The sequence below is a fragment of the Odocoileus virginianus genome, chromosome 10 (assembly GCF_023699985.2).
Source record: "Odocoileus virginianus isolate 20LAN1187 ecotype Illinois chromosome 10, Ovbor_1.2, whole genome shotgun sequence".
Taxonomy (NCBI): domain Eukaryota; kingdom Metazoa; phylum Chordata; class Mammalia; order Artiodactyla; family Cervidae; genus Odocoileus; species Odocoileus virginianus.
Genome location: NC_069683.1, coordinates 29,565,152 through 29,592,956, shown reverse-complemented (window position 1 = coordinate 29,592,956; position 27,805 = coordinate 29,565,152). Strand labels below are relative to the sequence as shown.

The 27,805-nt window shown below is 41.3% G+C and overlaps 1 protein-coding gene across 4 annotated transcripts in view; it reads right to left on the bottom strand.

Annotated features, from left to right (window-relative positions):
• Positions 1-6,771: 6,771 nt before the first annotated feature.
• The window catches only part of FCHSD2 (FCH and double SH3 domains 2), a 247,863-nt gene continuing 226,829 nt past the window's right edge, over positions 6,772-27,805 (bottom strand). For 2 of the 4 annotated variants that reach the window (XM_020902752.2, XM_020902754.2), the window contains 7 exons: positions 19,697-19,831; positions 14,409-14,492; positions 14,111-14,288; positions 13,595-13,815; positions 11,697-11,826; positions 11,473-11,555; positions 6,772-8,929 (listed from right to left, as the gene is read on the bottom strand). In XM_020902752.2, coding sequence (XP_020758411.1) covers positions 8,846-8,929; positions 11,473-11,555; positions 11,697-11,826; positions 13,595-13,815; positions 14,111-14,288; positions 14,409-14,492; positions 19,697-19,831 — 915 coding nt within the window. In that variant the 3' untranslated portion in view covers positions 6,772-8,845. Of the gene's footprint in view, positions 8,930-9,335; positions 9,699-11,472; positions 11,556-11,696; positions 11,827-13,594; positions 13,816-14,110; positions 14,289-14,408; positions 14,493-19,696; positions 19,832-27,805 lie in introns of those variants that run through there. The other 2 variants (XM_070473282.1, XM_020902753.2) reach the window with 1 other exon arrangement.

Here is a 27,805-nt window from a genome sequence, read left to right as displayed (position 1 = left end):
TGTCTGCTTGCTTCTCTTCAGCATTCAGGGAACGGAGAAGCCTCTGGGCTGGAGGCACAAGGAGATCCAGGCTTGGCTCCTGTCCCTTCCACACAGAGCCGGGGTGGAGTGGTCTAATCAGGAGACAGCGGGAAGAAAGGCCCAGAGGCAGCAAAGGGCAGTGGCTTTTGGTGCTGTGGACATTTCACCTGTGCTCCAAGATAGTCCTGGTCCTTGGGCTCTCTCTTTAGGTACCCAGGGTAGACTGAGGCCGAGGAGGGACCATGTGAGTTCTGAGAGAGGAGGAGCAAGAGAGACGGCCTAGAGGGGGCCCTGTGGAAAGAAGCCTAAAAAACCAGAATGATGTCAGGCACTCTATACCAGGCCTGCCTGTAGACTGGGGCCATGTTCATGCCCCAGAGGCAGACCCTGGGGTGGGTGGGAAACACCTTCCATGTGTCTGTGTCAGGGAGGACAGCCATGGGCTGGGCCTGGGCCTTACTTTAGCATCAGATTTAATCCACATGACAAGCCTCTGGAGCAGACTTAGTAGGGTGGAACCTGGGCACTCCACTTTCTTCTCCAACTGAGGTAATGGAGGAGGGTCAGCAGGACAGCCACTGCCGGTCACCGGGTGTCGAAGGGGACGCCTGTCTCTGAGTGATGGGTGCTGACCTCTGGGGGTCTGCTTAGTTGAGATTCAAAGGCTTTACTCTGGAACTCCTGGCCTCCTCCTTTTATTACCTTATAGAATCCTCCCTGGGGAGTCCCGCTGCTAGTTTCAAGGTTTTGGAAACCATTTCCAGGATGGGCAGGAGAGAGCTAAGAGCCTGGACTCTGCAGCTAGATTGTCTGGGTTTGAATCTCTGCTCTAGCTGAATGATTTTGAGCAAGTTACCTTCATGTCTTTGTGCCTTAGTTTCCTCCTCTGTAAAAGGGGCTAACAGTAGTACTACCTCAAAGATTGTTGTAAGGACTCAGTGTATTAGTATTTGTAAAGTTCCTGGCACACTGGATACCCAAATCTACACTCTGCTGATCCCAGCCCACTCACCACCCTTGGTCCAGCTCTCCCCTGGGCTCTGGTGACACACCCAGCTGCCTCCCAGGCATCATCTCTTCCCCCCACACCCCACATCTTCTTGGGCACCAAGGCCTGGGGCTGTTGTGGCTAACTCTCCATTCCTGCTGCCACTGCAGGCCACCTTCTCCTAGACCTGCTCTCTCTCTAACCTCGACCCCTCCTTGCCACAGCCAGAGTGACTTTCTGAGGATGTATGTTGGTCACACACCCGGCCCTTTGAAATTCTCCACTGCCTACAGAGAAACTCCTTACCCGCAGGATGTGGCCCTGCTGGCCTCAGCTGCATCTTCACCTCCTTGCCACACCTGTAGTGTGTCTCACACAGGGTTTTCTCTTTGCCCAGAATGTTCTTCCTGCCCAGCCCCTAATTCAAACTGGTCCTTCAGGATCCCCTCACTGAGAGCCTTTCCTCACCTGCCAGGCCGGCTAGGGGCCTCCTCCATCTCTGTGCCTCCCTGCTTTGGGTCTGCCTCCCTCTGTCTCAGTCAGGGAGCTCTTGAAGGAGGCCAGGATGGGAGCAAAGCCCTCTCTGGGATCAGGCCTCAGAGCCACAGAGAAAGCTTCAGGAGATGTTTATTAAGTGACTAAATTCTCTTACTCGAGGACTCGGCAAGTCTGACAGTTGAAGTCTGTAGCGGCCACCAGGAGTCAGCAGCTGCCTAGGTCTGCCGAGGCCATTCTCCCAGCTCCTGGGGCTGAGCTTAAAGACCAATGGTTCCAGCAGCTGCCGCTACTGAGCTGTCAGGCCCTGTGCCTTCTATCCAGTATCTTGTTCTCCCAACCACCTTGTGATACAGCTATCTTACAGATGAGAAAAATCAAGGCTCAGACAGGGTAAGTGATATGAGGTCACCACAGCTGGCACAGCTGAACTGTGGTCTTTAAACTTTTTTTTTTTTAAAAACAAAGTATCAGAGAATCTGGGCTCCCAATTAAGCAGAGCTATAGGGCATCCCCTGCCATGCTCCAGTGGTGTGCCCACGGCCTCCACCACCAGGTGGGCGATTCTAGCTCCCTGGACTTCCCTGGTGGTCCAGTGGTTAGGAATCCACCAGCCAATGAAAGGGTCACAGGTTCAATCACTGCTCCACATGCCGCAGGGCAACTAAGCCCATGTGTCACATCTACGGAGCCTGTTCTCTAGAGCCTGTGAGCTGAAATTACTGAAGCCTGCCCACCTAGAGCCTGTGTTCCACAACAAGAGAAGTCACTGCAAGGAGATGCCTGTCCACTGCAACTAGAGAGTAGCCTCCTCTTACTGCAACGAGAGCAAGCCTACATGTAGCAACGAAAATCCAGCACAGTCAAAAATAAACAAAATAAAAAAAAATATTACTGAAATCCTTCCCTGCATCTTCTCTTCTTCATTCTGGCCCTGGGTACCTAGGTCTGAGCCTGGAGGGTTAGTATCCTTTGAACTGAGGGACAAGCAGGGCTACAGGAGGGACGTGAACTTGATCCTGGGAGGCTGTTACCAGTTCCACCATCTGGGGCAAGTACCTCCCAGGACTGCAGGAGACTGCTTAGAGGACACAGAAGCGGTCATCAGGAAATGACCTGACTCGGCTCCTGGCACAGAGTGCCCTCCATTCCCCTCAAGCCTCTCTTTCTTCATGGGGAAGCACACACTAGCCTCACCTCAGAAAGCACATGCATACCTTAATTTACTTGGAGAAGCAAGTCTGGAGGGTCAGAGATGGGCCCAGGCATTCCAGGGAATGAGGCAAGTGTGAGGAGAAGGGTTGGCAAGAACTCGGAGGGGTGCCAGCTGGGCAGGCTGCACCTCTAGTCTTTGCAGTCCTGGGCAGCAGAGTGGGTGGGGCCAGAACCCTGTGCAGAAGACTGCTCTGGGTTTTGGTTCTCCAGTCACTACTCAGGTGTTCAGTCGCTACTCAACCTACTCTGAGGTTGCTGGCCTGAGTCTGTTCCCTAAAGTCCAAACTGTCACCTTTTGGACTTCCCTGGTGGTCCAGTGGTCTTTGCAAGGTAGGAGGCAAAGGTTCGATCCTTGGTCAGGCAACTAAGATTCCACATGCTGCAGAGAAACTGAGCCCATACAATGCAACTACTGAGCACATGTGCTCTGGAGTCTGAGAACTGCACAAAGGAGTCTGAGCCACAGCAAAAGACCCCGCGTGATGCTACAGAGATCCCGAGTGCTGCAACTGAGACCCAATGCAGCCAAATAAATAAATATTAAAAAAACCCTTCAAAACTGTTGTCCTTACTGTGCATATGGATTGACGTCCAGAGAGGAACCAGCAGAGCTGGGATAAGAATCCAGGCTCCTGATTCACTCTTCTCAAAATTGGACTCAGGTTCTGCAGAGGTGCTGATTCATCTTCTGGAGGCCAGGTTCCAGGTTCCACTCCCAGTTGTCTTCCTGAGACTGTGGGCAAATCACAGTGGATAGATTCTCCCCACCTGTGAGACTCTTCCTGCTCCATGGCTCTGGGCCTCACCAATGGGGATCTGGCTCTTCCCTGGGCTGGTGTACAGACATGAGAACCACCTCCTCTGCCAGCCTGAGGTTTGAGAGGGAGAAGTGACAGAGGCTCTTGTCCTGGGCTCCTACTGCCCCTAGTCATCTTCCTGTCCTGGGACAGGCACCTTGGCTTGAAACTGCTGTTCCCAAGTCACCCCCACCAGACATAAGCCCTCTGGTGACAGGAATGGGAACTGAGTCATTTGTGTCTCCATGACCAGAACGTGGCCTGGGACAGTAAGTTGCTGACTTGACAAATAGTGATTGAGTGGAGGTGGTCCTGACTCTTAGTTCTTCTCTGGAGGAATCCTGGTGGCATGAGGTGTGGACCCATCTGTGATATGTGAAATGCCATATTTCACACAAACAGTTTATATTTCATAGAAACAGTCTGGTATGGGCTGTTTTCTTTTTATAGATGCACATTCACTAGTCAAAAATACTTCAGCTTATCTCTGCATTATCTTACTCGATTCTCCTGGGTCTTATGAAGCTGGTACTGTGTTCTCCTTCCCACTTTACAGATGAGAAAAGCAAGGCCCAGAAGGATGAAGCGATGAGTCAAAGGTTACAGCTAAGTGAGGTAGCCCAGGGACCTGAATACAGGCCTCTTGACCAGGTGCTTCCCCTGCTGTTCACAGGAGCAACTGAGTGACAAGAAGCATGTGTATTTGTTCAGCATACACTGTGGAAGAGGTGTTCCTTTCTGTTGTTTCAGGATAACATTCCAGTGAAGTATTTCCAGACCAGGGCTCTCTGAAACAGACGAGGCAGAAGTATTGCGTTTGTGTTTTTGGCCAGTGGGACCAGGGGAAAGTGGTCCAGGAATGAGATGCCCTCTGGAATCAATTCTTGACAGATCAAGCGGTAACAGCTTCTAAGAGGAAACTTATACTGGTTGTGTTGAGTTGTAGGATTTGGGGACAAATTACAACTCTCTCCTTATAAACTAAAATTTCTGTAACTTGGTTGTATTTTTGTCATGAAAAACAGCTTCATAATGAACAATTAAATGCAATGATTCATATAGATTGTGTCATAAAGCCGCTCAGAGGCCGAAGAAACAACTTGCCTCACACTGAAAGCTTTGGCTGGGTTCCCTGGGCAGTGAGTGAAGGGTGCAGCCCAGTGAGATTACAACCCAGAGGAGTTTGCTTTGGTCTCATGGCGAGTCCAGTGGCTTGAATCTTCAACTTCTGGCCATCCCGAGAAGTCTATTTTAGTAGTCTTCTGAAATACTGTGACTTTTTTGTGTGATGTTCTCATTGTGCATCTAGAAACTGAATTTACCTGGAACATAAAGGTTGGATGAGTCCTTGGAAATCATCTCATTCTGCTTCTTTTAAAGCTGGGGGGTGTGGCAACCCAGTGGAAAGGGCATCCATCAAGCGGTGGCAGGGCTGTAGGATATCCTTCCACTCATTTCTGTCTGCCTGTGGCTGTGGGCTGGGGGTGGGTGGGACGGCTGATAGAGAAAAGGGATTCAGGTGATGCGTTGTGACTCTGGTTTGGCTGCCTCATGTTTAGTTCCTATGATGAAGGAGGCTCCGGTATAACTATGATACAGGGGTGAGGCAATCAGCTTAATTCTGTCCCCTGGTCATAGACCAGGCCTCTGGTACCAATGATAGTCTTAAATGTGAGCAGCTTTCTTTAGCAGGGGAAGACAGAAGATGGACATGATATTAATGTGTATTGATAGCCTTTAACATATTTATGGTAAGGCACTTTCACACCCACTCCTTCCTTTGGGCCTTATGAAAGCTCTGGAAGGACAGCAAGGCACAGTTCTGCAGGGGAGGTGCTGAAGGTGGAGCAGTGATGCTGAGGAAGACCACCCTGTGCTGCATACTTTACATGTCCTTCTTGGAGACACGGCATTACTAGGTTTTTGATGGGGACACTGAAGATGGGTCCCACAGCTGTCAAGTGGGACCCAGGATTTAACTCAGACCTTCTGAGTCCAAAGTCCACATTGTCTTCTATGCTGTTGGTGGGAGTGTCAACGGATATAATCATTTTGGAGGCAAATTTGGCAAAATCTGACAAAATTAAATCTATACATACTTTTTGTGGTGCTAGTGGTAAAGAACCTGTCTGCCAATGCAGGAGATGTAAGAGATGCAGGTTTGATCCCTGGGTTGGCAAAATCCCCTGGAGGAGGGCATGGCAACTCAGTTCAGTATTCTTGCCTGGAGAATCCCATGGACAGAGGAGCCTGGTGGGCTATGGTCCACAGGGTCTCAGAGTTGGACATAGCTGAAGCGACTTAGCACACAGCATGACAAAATTAAATACACACGTACATTTTTAACTCTTAAATATTTAGGAATTTACCTGATATTTTTACTGGAACAAATTTATAAACAATTAGGTAAAAAGGTATTAATTTCAGCTCTCTGATAGCAAATGAGTGGATACAACCTCAACATCCATCACTATAGGAATGTTTAAATCATGCTATACCCAAACAATGGAATATAATGCTGCCTTCAGAAAGAATGAGGTAAATCTAAATGTATTATATAATTTCACATATGAAAAGGCAGTGTTGGCACATGTAAGTTCTATGCACAGAAAACATTTGGAAGATTACATATCACACTTGCCCAGCTCTGGAAGAGGAGGGTTGTGGGGGCCCTCCCCAAACAGTGGTCCTCACTGGGGTGGCTGGTAGCCAGATGGACTCAGTTTTCTACCTGGAATCCTCCAGCGACCCCTGGAAACAATAACACCTCCTTCTCTTGCCTTATGACTCCTAGGGTGGAGGTTTAGGAAAAGGACAGAGGAGTACAGAGTGCCCACTGCCTGGGAGTAGGCAGTCACATCAATCTGAGGAGACTCAGTGGCCTCCTTCTGACCCTCGCAGCTGCAGATTTGGGGCTCCCTCCTCAGCCCCCTCAGCACATTCTCTGTCTCTCCTTTCCAGCACATATCATACAGTACTGTCCTCAGGTATGTATGTTTTTTTTTCCTCCATGGAGAGAACCTTGACACCCAAGGCCACAACTTACTTATCTTTCTCTCTAGCATTCAGGGTATTACCCCTGGCAGGTAGGGTGGCATGAAGGGCTGTTTGTCCCCTGGATGGGTTAATGTACTTCCCTCTCTTTGTACCTGTTGTAAGATTTGAAGGAGGGCCTGAGAGCGTCTTTAAAAGCAGCACTGTCTATTTGGAAAAGCCTGTTTACCCAAATCTTCTTATAAGAAAAACTCAGAAAACGTAATTCCATTTTTTTTATTATTCAACATTTTATACATAATAAATACAAAGTTTTTACAGCCACTGTAAAGAAAGCACTTCTGCACAGAGGCGCCTCCTCTGAGCCCAGCCCTGTGCACTGTGACGCGGGGTTACATGTCCTGGAGGGACGGGTTCTTATTAAAAAGGAGGCATATTTTTACAATTTTGTTTTTTTAAAATAAAATTAGCAGCTCTTCCAAAAAATATTTTAAAATATAACAAAAGATTTCAAATAACTCTCTGAGAATGTGGAAAACCCAGGTTCAAGGACAATTTTGCTAGCTAGAGAGAGAATACAAGAGTGGGTGGCAAGAACTGCCCAATTCCAGCACTTTGAAGATTTTTAAAGTGCTTTGAAGATTTTTAACTTGTCCACAAACTTTAAAATCTTAAAAATACCCCACCCTTTTAATTTCTTTTGTAAACTTAAGAATAAGTTTGATAAACACAAAAAGACCTCAAATAGATCAACAGGTTAAGAAATGCAAAAAAAAAAAAAAAAAAAAACCAAAACCAAAAAAAAAAAATCCTCAAATCACAGAGAAAATTCATCAATGGGTACTGTCACTGAAGTGATCAAATGACTATCTGAAAACTTCTTCAGCTATGACCTTATTTCTGGTCAAAAATCCCATGGGGACATTTGGCGAGCATTTCAAGTTTTTAGAGAGTCTTAGGAGGGATGGCATTTTCAAAGCAAAAGACAACTTTTGGATTAAATTCTGAAGATTTTGATTTCTTAAAAAAAAGAAAAAAAAAAGCAACTGGCAAACATCCCTTAGTCCCAAAGTAATGTACTCCCTATCTTCCATAGGAGGTGGAGGGCCACCAGAGGCCTCTGGGAGCCACTGCTGTGGGTCTGTTAGTCTGCAGAGAAGGCTCCTCCTGGCTCTCCCTGTGACATGGAGAACTTGTCCTTTCCTTGTCAATTTGCACCGTGCAATCCTTTTGTCCTTCTTCATAGGAAGCTGGTTTACTCCTTGAGCCACAGATTCTTCCTCCCAAGGAAATGTCAGGTCAGTGGGACCTGGGAAGCTGCATTCTATGTGGTGGGTGGCTGCTAGTCTGGGCCAGCCACAACTTGGCTATCTGGGCCAGTGGACTGGTCTGGGAATAAAATAATGCTAGGTGCCTCCCCAATAGAGAAGCTTGACAAGGCAAGTATGTGTCCCCAGTTTTATCAAGACATTCAAATTCTAAGGATACTGGTCATGATAGTATATGCTGCAAAAATTAAGATGAAAAAAATACCCAAATATAAAAAGAACACTAAGTCAGCTCATTGCAGATCTGGAAGCTCCATTTCTGCTTTAGCCTCAGCCTCCTTTCTATTAGTCTATGTGATGGACAAGATTCGGCTACTAGTTCAGCCCCTCCATGTTAGCTCCGCTAATACTAAATGAATGGCATAAATATTAATACAAAGGACACTGTTAATTGTTTTAAATCTGTTAGCTGTGGAAGAGATGTGCATTATTGCAATCAGTGCTAAACTCAGGGCAGTCTACTTTTTTCCAATAAGGTTTCAGTTTCTCAGTTTGGGGACCAACTGTGGGGAGGAACCAGCCTCTCCTGAAATCCCTTCTACCGCTTCCTTATGTAGCCAACATGATCTGATTAAACTCAATCAGATAAGCCAAAGCCACTTGAAGAAAGATGAGAATCTTTGCCACGTCCTCGTGGCCACAGTAATATACTGTACGAGTGCACATGATCAGTATCTCTGTAACTGTGCCCTGAACGAGGCCTGGTCTTGAGTCTCATACAAAAATGGGTCCCTGGTAGGCAAGAGGACTGTCCCCCTTCTCTGCTTCTAGGGCCCACTAGGATTTGTGCTGTGCTAGGAGAGATGACATAGAAAATGACAACAAAAAAAGGCACGAAATATTAAAAACGTGGGAGGTGTCAACCAGGCCACCCGGTCACATACAGTCCTCCTTGTTTTTGCTCTGTTCGAGTCATCATCATGCAAGCAAAGGTGCCTAAAAAACAAGACTGGCCAAACTCCAAGCCTGGCCTTGATTGTAGCAGTAACGGACAGGCAAACCCATCATCACACCAGTGTGATTTCCACATCCTCGATCTTCTCTGTGGGCCTTCGGTGGTTCTGTGTAGGAGGAGGGGGAGCTGCCCGGACCTGAGCAGAAACCATCACATGGTCAGTCAGCTTCCTGATTCAGTGGCTGAAGCATCGAAATCCGACCAGTCATTTATTCAAAGACATGGGCACCTGAGGGCTCTCAGAAATGTTCTAGGCATGTGCTTTCAACTTAATTTTCACAGCTTCTTACACTGAGAAGGACAAACTGCTCTGGATGAAATATGAAACTCACGACTCAGGTTCTTCCCTGGGCTGAAAGCCTCATGGCCACAAGAGTCTTTGTAGTCCTGAAAATCTTGGCCCAAGCAAAGGCCTAGAGTTGAAAGTGAGAGAGAGCAATGCTTGGAGAACTGAAAAACATTTAAACATGTCTTGGAAGGAGAGATGCAAGAAATGAGACTAGAGAGACAGGCTGGGCTAAGTCAAGAAGGGCCTCATTAAGTCATATTTAAAAATCTGAGCTTTATTCTGTAGGCAAAGAAGAGTCTTTGGGGGATTTTAAGCAGCAGTATCAGATGTGTGAAAAGATGACTCAGGTAAAAGTTTGAAGAAAAGAGTGGTGGAGGGCAAGAATACAGGTTGACAGTTTTGGAGCCTCCTCTGGTCGTCTGAAAGAGAGCTGATGTTGGCTGGCACTGGGGGAGTAGACGGGGACAACTTGACAGTCATCTCTGGGTAACCCTGGCAGGCCTGTGATGACTCTTCATGAAAGGCAGGGTCAGAGAGGTGTCACGAGTGATGCCAGCGCATTAGCAGGATAGGGGTACCACTCACCAGAACAGGAATTATGGGAGAAGGATGATGTCTGGGAAGGAAGATAATTAACTAGTTTTTAGCTGAGTTTTGGGGGTTTGCTATATATACACTGAGATTTTGACAGATCTAAAGCTCAGAGAAGAGATTGGATAGGTAGTTATAAATCTGGGAGTTGTCAGTAAATAAACGGTTATCAAAGTCTTGGGAGTAAATGAGATAACTCAGGAGTAAGTTTAATAACTTTAAGAGCAGTAGCCCTGGGACTCTTCTGGTTGCTCAGTGGTGAAGAATTTGCCTTGCAATGCAGGGGACGTGGGTTCAACTCTTAGTCAGGGAACTAAGATCTCACATGCCATGGAATAACTGAGAGGCCGACCTGAGTGCCCAGCTACTGAGCCTGCACACAGCAGCTACTGCAGCCTGTGTGCACTAGAGCCCACACTACAGAGTCCGTGCAGTGCATCGCAAAGATCCCACATGATGCAACACAGATTCCACTTGCTGCAACTAAAACCTGACGCAGCCAAACAAATAAGAAAAAAAAAAAGAGGGAAGCAGTCAGTGGACGGAACCCTGAGAAGCATCAACAGAGTTAGATAAAGGCAGAGAAGCCCTCAAAGGTCAATGAAAAGGAAGGCCAGGAAGTAGAAAGCAGACCAGGAAAAGTGTGGTGGAACAAATGGGTCCACTTCTCTCCACTACTGCTCTTCCCCACTAGTTCACATTACAGTCCTCTCTTGCTTGGACCATTGCTCCAGCCTCCTAACAACTCCCCATGTCCAGTCTGTCACTTTCCACTCATTCTCCACCTAGCTGCCACAGTAGTGTTTTAAAAATGCACAGCTGGGATGTCCCCGGTGGTCTAGTGGTTAAAAATCTGTCTTCCAATTCAAGGGATGGAGGCTTGATCCTTGGTTGGGGAACTAAGATCCCACATGCTTCAAGGCAACTAAGCCCACTCACTGCAACTAAAGAGAAGCCCATGCCCAGGGACAAAGATCCCATGTGCTACAATTAAGACCAAGTGCAGCCAACATAAAATTATAAAAATTAGTAAGTAAAAATAATTTTAAAAAATGCACAATCGGTCATATTACTGTCTGGCTTACAATCGTACAACAGCTTCCTATCACATTTAGGATCATGAACCAAGTCCTTAACAAGGCACTCAGTATCTGCTGGATGAACAAAGACAAAGGTTGTAAGTGGCTCAAAGAGCTGTGTCAAACGCTGGTAAGAGGGTCTAGGAAAATAAAACTGCAAATATAACTAGATTACCATGTGGAAGTTATGACCCTGGAAGAACTGTTTCACAGTGAGGTGGTAGGATGGATTCGATGGCAGCTGAGTGAGGGGTGGGTAGAAGTGATCATTTGTAAAGAATAGATTTTCTTTGAGAATAGAAGCTCTCAAAATTCAAAAGGGCATGAATCTTATATCATCTCACTGTCTGTCAAAGAGGCAGGTGGAGGCCTGGATAAAAAGTTCTCAGTAAACGCCTGCTGGGGAAAAAAAAGCTTCTGCTTTAGACTGCTTTAGTGCTCACAGAGCCTGTAATAATTTAAATACACTTTCCATAACTGTCACCTGGCAATCTCACCATGGCTCAGTGAGGAAAGTGCCAGCGTAATAAGCTAGACCTTCCAAGATGTGTTTATTTCTATAGCCTTCCTTTTCCAGAGCTCTGTTTAATTTCCCAAGTCCATCGCAACTTGGCATGGAAGGAATTAGTAACAACACAGGGGTCATGTAGCTCCATTAATTTCTAACTTTCAATCTGGAAGAATGATGCACTCTATTACTCTGCTAGATAAGAGACTTACAGGTCGTAGCTTCCCATATGAGGTCTCAGGAGTATGCCTGGATGCCTGCGAGAATCCTGGCGATTCGGCATGGAAGCTGTTTTCTAAGGGGGAGAATCAAAGAAGCTCAATTTATTTGTCTTGCTGAGCAATAAAGATGGTAATTCAGATCTGTTTACCCTCAGATGAACACGTGGCTTTCTGAATCAAAGTGTATTTCGATACATGCCCAGGAGACCCCTTACCGTTTGCTGAAGGAGAGCGGGGAAAGTACTGGGAGCCCCTCTTATCTGGGCTGGGGTAAGGGCTGCTGGGAGGCTGGTCGTACAGCGGCAGTGCAGGCAGGGAGCCGGGCGGTTTGGGGGAAGGAGAGACCTGCAGCAAAGGGAACAGAGGTTAAACAGTGCTTACTTCAGGAAGGCGATCAGCTGGCTTCTCTGCTCCTGGCAAATTACCTTTCTCTGGAGCTAAGTTAGGATTGTTAATTTTTTGACCAGCCTCATCAGAAGCAAATGAGCCTAGTTTGATGGCTAAGTTGAAGACAATCTCTCTTGGTAAATGTCACATGCATGCATGCTATGTCGCTTCAATTGTGTCTTACTCTTTGTGACCCCATGAACTGTAGCCCACCAGGCTCCTCTGTCTGTGGGAATTCTCCAGGCAAGAATACTGGAATGGATTGCCATGCCCTCCTCCAGGGGATCTTCCCGACCCAGGAATCGAACCCACAACTCTTACGTCTCCTGCGCTGGCAGGCAGGTTCTTTACCACTAGCACCTCCTGGGAAGCCGCACTTGAAAATATGTGGGTTATTTTTAAGTATCTTTTGATATTGATTTCTAACATAATTCCACAGTGCTAAGAGAAAAGACTGTATGATTTCAATACCTTTAGGCCATGACATTTTTGTACCTTGTTTTATGTCCCTGGATATGTTCCAGTGTCTCCTAATTTACAGTCTATGGGAACTTAAAGAGAATCTGTATTCTACTATTGTGTGAAAATTGTATAAATCTTAATTACGTTGAATTGGTTCACAGTGCTTTTCAGGCCTACTATATCCTACTTCTCTGTATATTCATTCTACTACTGTTTGAGAGTTTTATATTGAAATTCCATCTAAAAATCTTAATTTGTCTTCTTAAAAACTAATTATAATACATGGTGGAACTATATGCAACCTTGCTCTGTATTTTCCAAGTCTCCTGTGAATGTGTTGTCATCCTTTCACAATTAAAAAAAAGTAAAATAAAAAAGCAAATGAGCCTAGAATAACCACACTACCACCAGTTTTGTGTTGCATTTAACTTTTTCCTTCTATAGATCTCATTATACTACTGATTTTAGTTTAAATTAAACAGTTACCAAGTCAAACCATTCTCTAGAGTTCTACTGAAAACATATCAAATTAGTCAATTCAGTGAAGAACAAAAAAAAGGACAAGTTGTATTTTTCAGAGAAGATAAAATAATTGGCTGAGTTTCTGACTTCCCCAGGCTTTGTAATTGTCATGTTCAGTGGTCATAATACTGTACAAGCAAGATGGGCAGACATATTCCTTATGGCCCTGGACTTGCCAGGCCTGTTGTGACATATCTGAATTAGGAGTTCACCATAAAGACGAGTTTTGCTATTATGAAGTAAGCCTTGGGCCACTTGAGTACATGGGGCTCTGGCAGTCTCATTAGTTCTCTGAAAAGGACTAGCAGGACCTGGGCTGGGCAGGGAGTTTCTGATAGTTAGGGAGAGAAAGAGGGTGGTAATATTTTTACTGTATAAACTAACCACCAAGACAATACATTCCCTCTCCGATTTCTTTCTTTCTCCTCGCCAAACCAGTCTTTTGTAGGTCACACACAGTTTAGTATTTCGGTTCCTCAATTCAGAGAACAGAATGTGGGCGATGTGAAGTGTATATTACACTTTTGTGTAATTGCACAAGCCATGCACAGGCCATTGCACAAGAGCCTGACTGACAAGTCTCTGCTTCCCAACTCAGTCTTGTGGAAACTTGGCAACCAAAAATTGGGAGTGGTAACGGTGAGGTTGAGACCACAGCCCACTTCTGTGTAGGTCAACAGACTCTTTGGGAGTTATTTTCTTTAAACCTCTTTTAATTCAACTTTCTTCCCATGTTGTGCACCTGAATCTCTCGCATCCATGGAGTGTCACCATTTTCTGAGGCTGAAAGTTCTTCCACTAGCACCGATGGGAAAACTCCAATCCGCCCACTGAATTCTCCTTCCCAGAAGCCATCATCATCCTGGTTTTCTTTGTTCAAGATTCGGATGATTGCTCCCTCAGGAAAAGATAATTCATCATCTGTCTGGCCCTCGTAGTCATAAAGTGCTTTCACAAAACAGACTAGGTAGCAAGAGAGAAAAATGCAGTAAGAACACTGACAACCAGGTAACGCTTACTACCACCCCATGCACAAGTGACAATTAAAGGAGTATTGAATGGAATATGAGCAGAGCTGTAATTTTGTACTCACTGAAAAGCAACTCTAGGGTTCTACTGTACAGGATACATGTGGCCAAATAAATACATTACAGAAAGGGAATAAACCCATGTTTTTAACCAGCTGAAGGCTGACTCCAGGGTAACAGGGTTTATGTCAAATGTGACCAAGTAAAGAGTGCCTTGTTTCAGTCTTTACCACTGGCATCTCCGTTGAGGCTGCCTGAAACGAGTTCGGCCTCCGTGGAATTGCTGGATGTGTGTGACCGACTGTCCAAGGCAGCCAAGGACTGCAGCATGCTCAGCAGACTGTTCGAGGTCGGAAACTGTAGGTACTTTTCTGGCACATAACCCACTTGGCCGACTTTATTTCGAGCCTGAGTAAAAGACATGTGACAAAACAGGTTTGCACACACAATTTGGACAGAGTACAACAAGAACCAAAACAAACTCCTGAAAATGTCACAAGAAGGGGTGATATGAGCAAAGGAATATACCTTTACCCAGTCTTCCATATCTCCATCTTCAATCACTTCTAACACCTCATGTTCCTCAATGGTCAACTCATCTGGTTGAGAAGCCTGCAATGTAGGATGGTCATGGACAAAATTAAAAAGGTTAGATAAAGAGCAGATGTGAACTGATCATAACAAAAACCGGGGATCAAAATATTGAAATGATTTTGAAAAACGTATTGAACATAAAAATTTGAGTGTTGTAAAACTATCATAATGAGGTGAAGTTTTACTTAAAAACTAAACAAAATAAAGCCACAACAAAAACTGGAGAAACGGAATCCTCAAGAGGCAGTCAGGCTCAGTGAACACAGCACTCTGCTGGAGTAGGGGACCTGGGTTCCAGCTCCAGCTTATGTATCTATTGATAAGTTATTCAACTTCTTGATGCCTCCATTTCTTCAAAATGACAATCCCGCCATTCTCGGGAAGATGGGGGTGGGGGTGGGGTGGGGTCAGTGTGGGATGAATAAGCACAGAACCATGATGGTTTGGGAAGCACAGGCAAAGGTAAAAGCAGTGAATGAGAACTGCACCACAGGGCTACAGTGGAGGTGCAGACTGTGAAAATGCAAAGAGCTATGTATATGGATTGAATGACAGCTTGAGTAGTGCCTGGAATTGGTCTCCAATCACCGTAAAACAGTGGCCAAGAGAAGTAAGTTGTAGGAGAGAAATGATTGATATCGGTCAAGGCTTGGATTTATTATGCTCCAACTTAACTGTAGACACTGGGCTGATCCATTTGGGTGCTTCTGCAGAAGTTGCTGTGACTTTTTTTATTTTAAAAGTAAATAAAAGCAGGAGTCCACTGGCATTGGACACCCAAATGCTGCCCGTGAGGCTGTAGAATCTGAGGGCAAACTCTCAGGGACTCTGCAGAGGGGTTAGAGGAAGAGACTTTTTTCCTGAAGAGACTTGTCTGTTACATGTAACAGGAAGGATCTGCAGGCATCTTCTGGCTCTTAGTGAACAGTTGTAAAATCTTTCCCCAAGTCTCAAGATCAGTGAAAACTATCAGTTAAGACCATATAGTTTTTCAGATCTCACAGCCTCAAAGTATAAAAATATCTCCAAGTTACATAAGCAAAAATAAGGCAAGGTTCATTTCCCAAGACTCATTTCCCACTGCATGTACATTTCATCAAACCCAGATTCTGGACATTGCTGTAATAGCTACTCGAGACAGAAAATCAGTATTGAAAATGGCTGACTAATCATAGAAATACTTCAGGACCAGAATTTTAAGCAGATTACCTCTGACCTCAAAATAAGAGGAAAAAAGAGTCCACTGATTTCTGATTGGCTTTTCCAACGGAATTTCTTCAATAATCTCAAACCACACTATGCCTTGAATATACCAGAAAAAGGCACCTATATAACAAAGATGTTTTTCCTAATTCTCTGGCAAAACTTTTAAAAGGTTATCAATACAACCAGATTTCAATGTGTGTGAGAGCAAAGCAGGAGAGTTAAACACCTTTAAATATATTGCTGTCCTTGTAGAAAAGTCATGAAGGTCCATGCAAGTTGTCCAACATTGTAATATAAGCAGTGCTATATATAGCATTGTTATACTAGCTTGATCATACCATACCTAAGCAGTGACCAATTTTTTCACTTGACAAGGTCAAGTCCTTTGCATGACCCTGTGGTCTCCTGATGTTTTGGCCCCAGCAAACTAATCCCTAGTATCTGAATATACCATGTTATGTACTGTCTCTCTGTCTTCCTTCCAAGAGGCCTCGATCCTCTTTCCCATTTGGTAACTGAAATTACATTACTGTGAGCTCAAGTCCAGCTTCAGTCTGTTTCTACAGGCAAGTGACTGTAAGACCTTTCAGAGCCTCAGTTTTCTTTTTTATGCCTATTACAACATAAGCTCCATGAAGGCAGAGATTTCTGTCTGTGTTGATTAATGCTGTATCTCCAAGCCTAGAAAAGAGCACAGCATGGTACACGGAAGGTACTCAGGTAACATTTGTTGAATTAATGGATTGGTTGATAATTTCTTCCTTATAGGATTATTGAAAGGATTAGAAATATATATGTGTGTGTGTGTGTGTGTGTGTGTGTGTGTGTGTATAGCGAGAGAGAGAGATACCAGGCACATAGGAATTCATAAATGGTAGCTATTATTATTACCCTATGATTTGATGCCTGGCTTATATGTATACCAAGACCACCCACAATGAGCTGGTTGCTTTTTCCTCCTTTTATTCTTATAAGGCTTTGGTCATCCCTCTAACACTGACTACTATGGCACTCAAGTTAGTTGTTTGCACTTGTGGGCTTTCTAATAGAATGACTTCTTTAAGGCAGGGAAGGTAATTCTTCTCACTTATCCCAACCAGGACAGCAAGTGGTCAGTAAATGGTTATTAAATAAACACATGGTCACACACTACCTCATGAAGTCCTAATACACAGTGACCACCAGAATCCCAGAAGCAGCCATGCCCTCTGTTTCCACTACCACCTCTCTAAATTTCCTGTTTTCTGTTAAAACAATATGCTTTTTCCTGATCATAAAAGTAGTAAATGTTCACTGTAGAAAAGCTAGAAATAGGTATAATCGAGATCTTAAGGTAGTACAATTTGGTATTTTACTTTCTTGATGTATCATTTCTTCTTACAAAAAAACCCTCAAATGTAATTTTTCAATTATCCTCATAATATTGTTATGATTATATCATATGAATGGTTAATTTATTTAATTATTTCCTTATTGGACTGCTCACTTTGCTCTTATAAAGTAGTACTATGATGAAAAAAAATTTTGTGCCCAGAATATTTTTCTATATTGTGGGTCATTTCCTTAGGACAGATGCTAGTAGGGTCAAAGTGACAAGCATTTTTAAGGCTTTTGAAACAAATCTTAAATTTAGCTTTTCTTTGCTCTTGTTAGATCAATTTAGGCTTTCTTTGCTGATCTGGACCATAGGAATCACAACTAGGCTTATAGTTAAGCCTCTCTCTACTCTAATCTACCCTCTCTGGAATATCTACACCATGATCAGGGTTCCCTTACGTTAAAGCACAGTATGATTTTAGGACACGCAGTGGCTTCCTTCAGCCAGGACAGAAACCCAACCCTGGGGCGATCTACAGGTCTATCTGACATCTTTACTTCCAGCTGCTCTGTTTCCCACGTTTGATGCTTACATACCACTGAGTTTAACATTTCCCGGACACTCTATTATCTTATCAAACTGTGTCTCTGCATCTGTTGTTTGCTTAGAAGGCTCTTTCCCTTCTCTACCTCATCATTGTGACTAGAAAGATTTTACTCCTGACCTCACTAAATGCTACCTTATCTGCAAAATTCCTCAGATGCAATAATCACTCAGATACTTAGGACCCTCTCCATTTAAAGCCCTTAAATTTCAATTCTGGAACTTCAGAATAAATATAACACTGAGACAGAAGACAGGGAAACAATCCCAACCTAGTTGTATAATATTTTAAAAACACTGTAAAAGTGTTTTAAAGATGACTTCAAATTTTCAGAAGATTATCAAAACAGTTTACATTGGGAAGACAAATCCCAACTCTTTTAGAAAAGAAGAAGTATTATTAAATATATAATAAAAGGATGTTAAATGAAAAGAAGTCTGGTAATCACTGATATCGAGGAGTAAATAATATCAGTTTTTCACTCTCCAGGCATGGTGCTGGTGGGAGTGAGACTATTCCATGTATGCTTAAGAATCTCTCCACATACTTCCTCTGTTGTTCCTCAAGTATGGCATTAACATGAAAGGAATTCATTAAAATGAAAGGGATTCATTTGTTCATGCTTTCCTCACATCACTCATTTATTTGTTCCACGATTATTTCCTGAGGACCAACTATGTGCCAGGCACTGTCCAGGTGCTGAAGACATATACGCAAGGCACACAAAGTTTCTGCCTTCAGGGGCCTTTAGTGCAGAGTTAGATAAAGAAATGTGGAAACAAACAAGATTAAGTTTGTTTGGTGATAGGTTTTATATAGTGTCAATTAATAAATGAGGACAGAGGGGCAATGGGATAGAGTAGTGACTGGGAAGTTAGTTATGTATTTAGGTGGTCAGGAGAAACCTGAGGAAGTACTATTTGAGTTGAGCCTATACGGAGAGCACTGGGCAGCCAACCAAGAATTGGGAAAAGATAGTTCTAGGTAAGGGAAAGCAAGTGCAAAGTTGTCAAGTCAGTAAGGAGCACAGTGCTTTTGAAGACTGAAAGGCAGCCAGAGTTGCTAACGTGTAGTGAGTAGGTTCAGTGGGTTGGTCTGACATGAAGCTAAGAAGACTGGCAGGGGCCAGATCAGTCTGGACATTACAGAACCTAGTAAAGAGTTGGTTTTTCCTTGTGTGATTGAAAGCTTAAAAAGAGTTTTAGACAAGGGAATAAAATAATCTTCTATATGTGTTAAAGATAAGTTTGGCTGTAGGGTGGAAAGTGGATTCTTGGTAGACAAGTATGAAGAAGGGCTACCAATTATTACTTTTTTTTGCATTAATCAAAGTAATGGCCTAGACCAAGATGTGAAATGTGAATGGATTCCAGATATATCTTGGAGGTGGACTCAACAGGACTGGCTACTGACTGATGAAAAGAGTGAGGAAAAGCGAGGAACTGGGAAAAGAAACTCAATCTATTTTGAGTAAAATGGTAATGTGAAAGCAGGGCATGGGTGAGAGACATTAAAAACTATTATACCAAATCAGGTTTGGAAGTCTAAAGAAAAATCTATTTATCTAGGTACCTGGCTTAGCCTGGAAACAAGAGGTAATTATATTAATATTAGGATAGGCAAAGTTTAACAAAACTGTTTTTTCAAGCAATTTTACTTTAATACCAATTTTGAGAACTATCCTAATGGAGAGCCTTGTGCCAATCAGGCAACTGATAAGGAGAGGAGTTCTATTTACAGAAAATTTGCTAGATGCCAGACACTGTGCTAAATGCTTTGCTATACAAGTTTATCTCATTTAGTCTCCACATTAGCCCTATAGTATTACCCCCATAATATAGATAAGAAAACTGAGGCTCACAGTGACCAAGGGACTAGCGTAGTTATGTAGCTTGTAACTGGCAGAGACAAGATTTTAACTGAGGCCGTCTGCCATCAGAGCCTAGGCTCTTTCCGTTATGTTATATTGCCTCTAATAAGAATGCAACACCAACATTATGGTAAGTACAGCATAAGAGGCTGGGTAGATACCATTACTTGTATCTTCAGAGTTGTCACAATTTAACATGAGAAATATGTTAGAGAAATACAAACCTTATAGGAATAAACAACTTTGCAGGTGAGTGGATAATTTCTTAAGGTACCAGAAGGGCTGGAACTGCTGTCATCAAAAACATCCATGTTGTCCTCAAACTCTTCTCCTTCTTCTCTTTCAGTATCTGCATTAAGCTAGGAAAAATGAGAGGCCACTGGCTAGCTTACTGAGTTACTTCAAGAAGATGCATGAAAGCAGAAAACAACTGGATTGTTTCAAAATGTTAATTTACTCATTCAACTGCACATAGGAAAGTATCTGTTTTGTTCTCACTTGCATTTTTCATGTTATGAGAGGACTGGGATCTTTTTTTTCTTTTTAAAACCAAAAGTCAGTTAAATACTGACTAATGAAGGCCGCTTACCATTTTAAACTGATCATATTAGCAAACATTAAAAAGATTTCTAAATGCTACCAACGATGTAGGGAAACAGGTTTTCATCTATGGCTGGTTTAAACGTAAACTGGTACATCCTTGAGGGAAAAAAAAACCTGCACAGCAATGAAGACCCAGCACAGCCAAAAATAATAAATAAATAAAATTACTTTAAAAAACAGATGTGGATAAATTAGAGCATGTGTGCTCTGCTGGTAGGAATGTAAAATGGTGTAGCTGCTTTGGAAAAATGCTATGATGGTTCCTTAAAAAGTTTAACATAGAATTACCATATAACCCAGCAATTTCACTTCTGTACTCCCAATGCTCTTCAATTTTAATTTCTATTCTATTCTTTCAATTATTTTTCCCAAAAGAATTTGAAAGCAGGGATGTGAATAGATATTTGTATACCAATGTTGACAGCAGCATTATTCACAATAGCCACAAGGTGGAAGCAACCCAAGCATCCACTGAGATGGGTGGAAGAACAAACTGGTATATGACAGCAGAATATTACTTAGCTTTAAAAAGGAAGGCCATTCTGACACACACTACAATACGGGTGAACCCTAAGGGCATTAATATTAAAAGAAATAAGCCAGTCACAAAGAAGATAAATACTGCATGATTCTACTTACATTAACTACCTAGAGTAGTCAAATTTATAGAGACAGAAAGTAGAATGTTGGTTGTCAGGGATTTGGGGGCTGGGAGAATGGGGAGCTACTGTTTAACTAGTATAGGGTTTCACTTTCTGCAAGATGAAAACAGTTCTGGAGATAGATGATGGTTATGGTTGCACAAAAAATTGTGAATGCACTTAATGCCACTGAACTTTGTATTTTAAAAAGGTTTAAAAAAAATAAAAAATAAAAAGGTTTAAATGATGAAGTTTATGTTATGTATATTTTGCCACAGAAAAGGGCACAGTTTCTTTTGAAATGTAGCACAAGCAAAATAAATACAGTTTCAATGTGTATTACTGGCCATAGCTAAAAGGCACATATTAATTAAAATGGTATTAAGTGTAAAAATGTATTTATCTAGAGTATTGTCTATTACATTAAAATGTGAATAACACTTAAATGAGCATAAACATCTGACAGAGGTAGGCAGAGTCAGAAGGACTAAGACTGGAGAATAGAGGAGATTGGCTTGTTCTATATGTCTCTGAACTATAAACAAAAAGTATGTTTTACTTTTTAAATTAAAAATCCAGTAAAGAAGAAACAAAATAACTTCAAAGGTTTCTTGGTTTCTAGCTACATACAAACACTCATTTGGCTAATTTTCCCAATATTCAAACACACAAAGGCACTAAGGTTTACACAGTAAGGATATAAGGAATGGATAGTCAGAATTGGGCCTTATGGTAGAACAATTAATTAAAATATCAAACATCTACTAAATGCTGAACACTAAGCTAGGCTCTGAGATATGAAATGAAGGACATAGTCTGCTTTGCAGGAGTTCACAACCTAGAGTGGGAAGTCAGCATACTCAAATGCTAAGTGCACAGATGGCTCTGTGAGTATGGAGAGAGTGACTTGAGAAGAAGGTCAGAGCAGATTTCTGTCCATGGGATTCTCCAGGCAAGAATACTGGAGTGGCTTGCCATGCCCTTCTCCAGGGTATCTTCCGACCCAGGGATCGAACCCTCTTACTCTCCTGCATTGGCAGGAGGTTCTTTATAACTAAGCGCCACCTGGGAAGCCCCCAAACTAACAAACATATTTACATACACTTGGAAGACGCCTTTATATTCTAGAAAAGGTTACAGACAACTGTGGGCATTACAAAAAGCAAAACAAAACACCCACACATCTATAAAAAAAATTAAAGCCAATGTGGGTAGAGCAAGTTTCCAAAAATACAGTGTAAAGAATGTTAATATGTACTGTGTTTTGACACTGGGAATCAATTCAAAATGTTTCATCTTGGCAATGTTATCTGATACTAAACATTTTTCTTCTTTATTTTGAATTCATTTTTTGATTCTCACAGAAAGGAATGGAAGGTTGCAGTGGCGGCAGCAGGGGTCACTGCTACATACTTTTGCATCGCTCTTGCAGTTTTCCAAAGTATGTCATCTCAGGACAGCTTCTTCCTTTTTCCTCTTCCACCTTCTGTAACTTAACTGTTGCAATGTTTTCTTTTCTTTTTTTTAAAACTGTTGCAATGTTTTCTTGACCTAGCATTTCTAAAAGCACATTCTTCCTGTTTCTTAACTGCTCACTTATCCCTTTTCCTTCCTGTCATCTGACAGAATTTTAATCAAAACTATTCTTTCCAGTGGTACTAATAATTTTCCTTTCTGAGATGTTGTAAAATGCTTACTCTTATTGCAATGGCAGATAAGAAGAACCTTTCTGAGTTGATTTTAGTAGCTGACCTCACTCAGCAAATTATCTCTGAAGGGCTTCATCAGCTTTATGGATCTGACAGACTTGGGTTTGAATGCTAACTATGCCATTTACTTGCTAAATGACCTTGGGCAAATTATTTGACTTCTCAACTTCAATTACCTCATCTCTTTAATGAAGACAATTATTTCTTAACAAAGTTATCATGAGGATTAAGTGAGGCAACACTTAAACCCTTAATATATGCTTGGTACAAAGGAGACAATACATAATTGTTGTTTTTACGAGGAAAGGAGAAGATAGATTAAAAAAAAATTTGGTGATATCCAGCTTAGAGGAAGACAGCTCCTTGTAAGTGGTTAGCAGAACCTCTGAATTCCATCTAGACAGAAAAGTGATCACAGTGAACATCATTCCAAACACAACACAGGTATATTACAAAAGATGATGTTGAAAATATCAGCCAAATGGATTTCTGTTTCCAGGCAAGATGGAGTATCAGGGACCAGGTTTAAACCTTCCAGAAACAGCTAAAAAAATGCTCAAAATTTACAAAAGAACAGTTTTCAAGACACTGGACATTATGTGAAGAACAGTGATCCTTGCGGGAAACAAACAATTTCCCCAACCTACTATCTGAAAAAAGTTTTCAAGATGAGATATAGCAGAAGGGAACCCAGGAAGAGCCTGGTGATCTAATGGAATTAAAGACACGAAACTGGGACTTTAGGAAGGCCTAAGTGGCTAGGGTTTCCACAGTAATGAAGAAAAGAGAAATGCATAGAGAGAACTCTGGAAATCTACAGAGGGTCCTCCTTAAGTCTTCAGCTAAGTACTGATCAGCACGTATACATCAAGAACTACCTGAAGCCACTGACAGAATCCCTCAAAGGATTAGAGGGAACCATCCTCAGCATTCACACAGGCCTGGGAATATTTCCTGTTCCCTCCTTAACAGAGCAGAAAACCTCACAAGGCATAGGGCATCAGGTAGAGAAATTAGAAAATCAGTAAGGATGCAGAAGACTTGAACAACACTACAAACCAACTTAATTAACATTCATAGAAGATAACACCTAACAACAGCAGATTATATATTCTTTTCAAGTACACGTGGAATATTTATTGAGATATACCATATAATGGGCCATAAAACAAGTCTTGATAAATTAAAAATGATTCAAGTATGTTATCTGACCACAATGGAAATAAATTATGTCATTAACAGAAAGTTATCTGTAAAATTCCCAAATATTTGGAAACTCAATAACACTTCTAAACAACCCATAAAACAAAGAAGAAATTAAAAGACCAATTAGAAAATATTTAAAATTGAATGGAATCAATGTATGACAAAACCCACCACAATATTGTAAAGTAATTAGCCTCCAACTAATAAAAATAAATGAAAAAAAAAATTGAATGGAAATAACAACACAATGTATCTGAGTTTGTGTGGTGGTGCTTAAGCAACATATAGTGGGAAATGTCGGAGAAGGCAATGGCACCCCACTCCAGTACTCTTGCCTGGAAAATCCCATGGACAGAGGAAGCTGGTAGGCAGCAGTCCATGGGGTCGCAAAGAGTCAGACATGACTGAGCGACTTCACTTTCACTTTTCACTTTTATGCACTGGAGAAGGAAATGGCAACCCACTCCAGTGTTCTTGCCTGGAGAATCTCAGGGATGGGGTCACACAGAGTCAGACACGACTGAAGTCACTTAGCAGTGGGAAATGTTTAGTATGACATGCCTATACTGAAAAAGAAGTAAAGTCTCACATCAGTGACCTCAGCTTCCACGTTAAAAATATTAGGAAACAGTAAATCAAGTCCAAACTAATCAGAAAAAGGAAATAATAAAAAACAGAAATCAATAAAATAAAAAAACAGGAAAACAACAGGGAAAAAAGTCAATGAAATCGAAAGCTGTTTTGTTTTTTTGTGACGATACATCAGATTTATAAACCTCTAGTAGGATGATCAAGGGGAAAAAAAAGGAGAAACAAATAACCAACATCAAGGAGTAGGAGAAGTGATATCACTACAGATCCTCCAGACAATCAAATAATAAAATATTATGAATGACTTTATGCCAATAAATGTGGCAACTTACATGAAACCAACAAATTCTTTGAAAGACACAAATGATCAAAGTCCATTCAAGAAGCCTAAGTTGAAGAACCCTATCTCTGTTAAAGAAATTGAGTTTGTTGCTTAATAAAAAACTCCCACAAAACTCCCCTCCAGGTCTAGGTTCTGGTGAATTCCACTAAACATTTAGGGAAGAAAAAAATTCTATATAAATGTCCAGAAAATTGAAGAGAAAGGGATTCAAATTATTTTATGAGACAAGCATTATTCCAAAATCAGACAAAAACAGTTTAAGAAAACTATAGACTAATAAAGAATCCACCATAATCAGACATATAAAACACTAATCAAAATTTTAACAAATCAATTCTAATCAATATAAAAAAAGGATAATAGTTCATCAGGAATGCAAAGTTGGTTTAATATGTGAAAAATCATCAGTGTACATCACCGTATTAATAAGAAAAATCATTTAATATTTAGGACTTCCTTGTAGCTCAAACTATCAAGAATCTGCCTGCAATGTAGGAGACTGGGGTTCGATTCCTGAGTCAGGAAGGTCCTCTGGAGAAGGGAATGGCAATTCAGTCCAGCATTCTTGCCTGGAGAATCCCAGAGAAGAGATTAGACAGAGAAGCCTAGCGGGCTATAGCCTGTGGGGTTGTAAGGAGTCAGACATGATTGAGCAACTAACACTTCACTTCAACATCCATTCCTATCAGTAAACTAAACAAAAATGGAGGAAACTTCCTTGACATGGGAAAGGGCATCTACAAAAAGTTCTACCGTGAACATCATACTTAATGGTGAAAGACTTGCTTTCTCCTTAAGTTTGGGAACAATGCAAGAACATCACATTGGTTCTCACCACTTCTATTCAAGCAGTGTACTGGACACTGGAGCTGTTACGATAAGGCAGGGAAGTAAGCAAAGAAGGAAACAAAAGGCATTTTGAATTGGAAAGGAAGAAGTAAAACTGTTTTGTATACAGGTTATATGATTATCTATATAGAAAATCTACATAAGAAATACAATAACTAATGAATGAGTTTAGCAATGTTGTAGGATACAAAATCAATATACAAAAATCAATTGTATTTCTATATGTTAGTAATGAACAATCAGAAGTTGGAATAAAAAACTATTAGCACAGCATCAAAAACTATGAACTAGAGATAAGTCTGACAAAAGATGTGCAACATCCACACACTGAAAACTATCAAACACTGCTTAGAGAAATGAAAGACAATTGAAAGACTCAATATTGCTATGATATCAAATATCTTCAAGCTGACCTACAAATTTGCTGTAATACTAATGAAAAAATTCTGGTAGGTTTTTCTGGTAGAAAACCGATTTTAAAGTTCATATGGAAAGCAAAGGAATGAGAATATCCAAAACAATTTTGAAAAAGAAGAAAGGTGGAAGATTTTACCTAATTTCTGGACTTAAAAGTTACAATAATTAAGACATAGCAGCATTATCATCAAGCTAGGCAAATAGATCAATGAAACAGAATAGGAGGGCCAAATATAGACCCACACATATACGGTTAGTTGATTTTTGACAAAGATGTAAAGGCATTTCAGTAGAGAAATGACAGTCCTTTCAACAACAAGAAAAAAGAATTGTACTCACTCTTCTTAACTCGCACAATCACAAACTTAAATGTAAAACCTAAAATTATAAAACATACAAGAAAATCTTTATGACTTTGGGTTGGACAAAGGTTTCCTAGTTATATCACAGCAGGGTCCATGAAAGAGAAAAAAAAGTGAGTTGGGCTTCAACCAAAAAATTTCTGCTCTTTGAAAGATACTGTTAAGAAAATGAAAAGACAAGCCACAGACTGGGAGAAAATTATATAAATCATCTATCTGATAAAATACTTGTATCCAGAGTATAAAAAGAACTCTCAAAATGCAATAAAGAGAGAACAAACAACCTAATGAAATATGCTTGAAAGATCTGAATGGATAATTCACTGAAGAAGATATACATGCGGAATATAAGCATGTGAAAAGATGCTCAACATTAATAGTGAAATGCAAATTAAAACTATAATGATACACTACTGCACACCTATTAAAATATCTAAAATTAAAAAGATTGACCATACTAGCTATCGGCAAGGTAGTGGAACAACTGGAGCATTAGTATTCCATTGATAGGAATGTAAAATGGTACAACCACTTTGGAAAATAGCCTGAGAGTTACTTAAAATATTAAACATATAGCCACTATATGATCCAGCTAAAACATACACACATAGCAGTTTTATTTGAAAGAGCCCCAAACAACTCAAACGCCCATCATCAGGGTGAACAGATAAACAAATTTTGTGGTATATTCATACAACAGAATATGACTCAGCAATTAAAAGACTGACATGTAACAACATGGATGCTACTCAAAATAATCATGCTGTATGAAAGAGGTCAAACAAAGCAAAGTGTATTTTTAAAAATATTTGTAATCTATTGTATTTCAATTATACTTCAATAAAACTGTTAAGAATAATAAAGCTTGGAAATTTTAATGACAACTGGTTGCACAGTACTTGAAGATGCTATAAGACCATTAATTACATCAAAATAGGGTAGTCAATGACGATTTACCAGATGCTTGAAACAAGAAATGAAAAAAAAAAATACAGCAATTGAAATGAATCACGAAAAAGTTTAGAGGAATAAAGAGTCATCCAAGGAGTGAGAAAAAAAAGCAGGGCTTTAGAGGCAGACATATTTGGGTTCTAATCCTAGCTCTCTCCACTTAACTAGGTGCGTGCTGCTGGGCAAGATAGTTAATTCTTCTATCTTCTCATCTGTAAATACATTCAGGATGGTTGTGATCACTAATTAAAATAACAAATGAATGTGCCTGACATGGTACCTGGTACAGAATAGATGATTTACCAAAGTGAATACCCTCTTTTTGGTAGTATTTTAAGCTTAGTTGGTAGAACTGGAATAAACTGCTTAAAGTTCAGATTAATATTTTTGAACATGAATCATGTGTAAGGATCTGTGTCAAGCACTTTACTTGTTATGGCTATGGAGAAAGTCAAAGAACATAACACGGCTAGAGATAACTTCTCTTAGAAGTGAAATGCTCTAGCTTTTCAATGCCCATCTTTGGCCTTGGCTGCCAGTAGACACTGGTTCTCTTGATCTGTGGACACCAACCCAACAGTCATTATATGCAGCTAGGTAATTTCCAGCCCCTGGCAAAGGGTCTCATGAGGAGTGAAGGCTCAATACATGCTTACTGAAT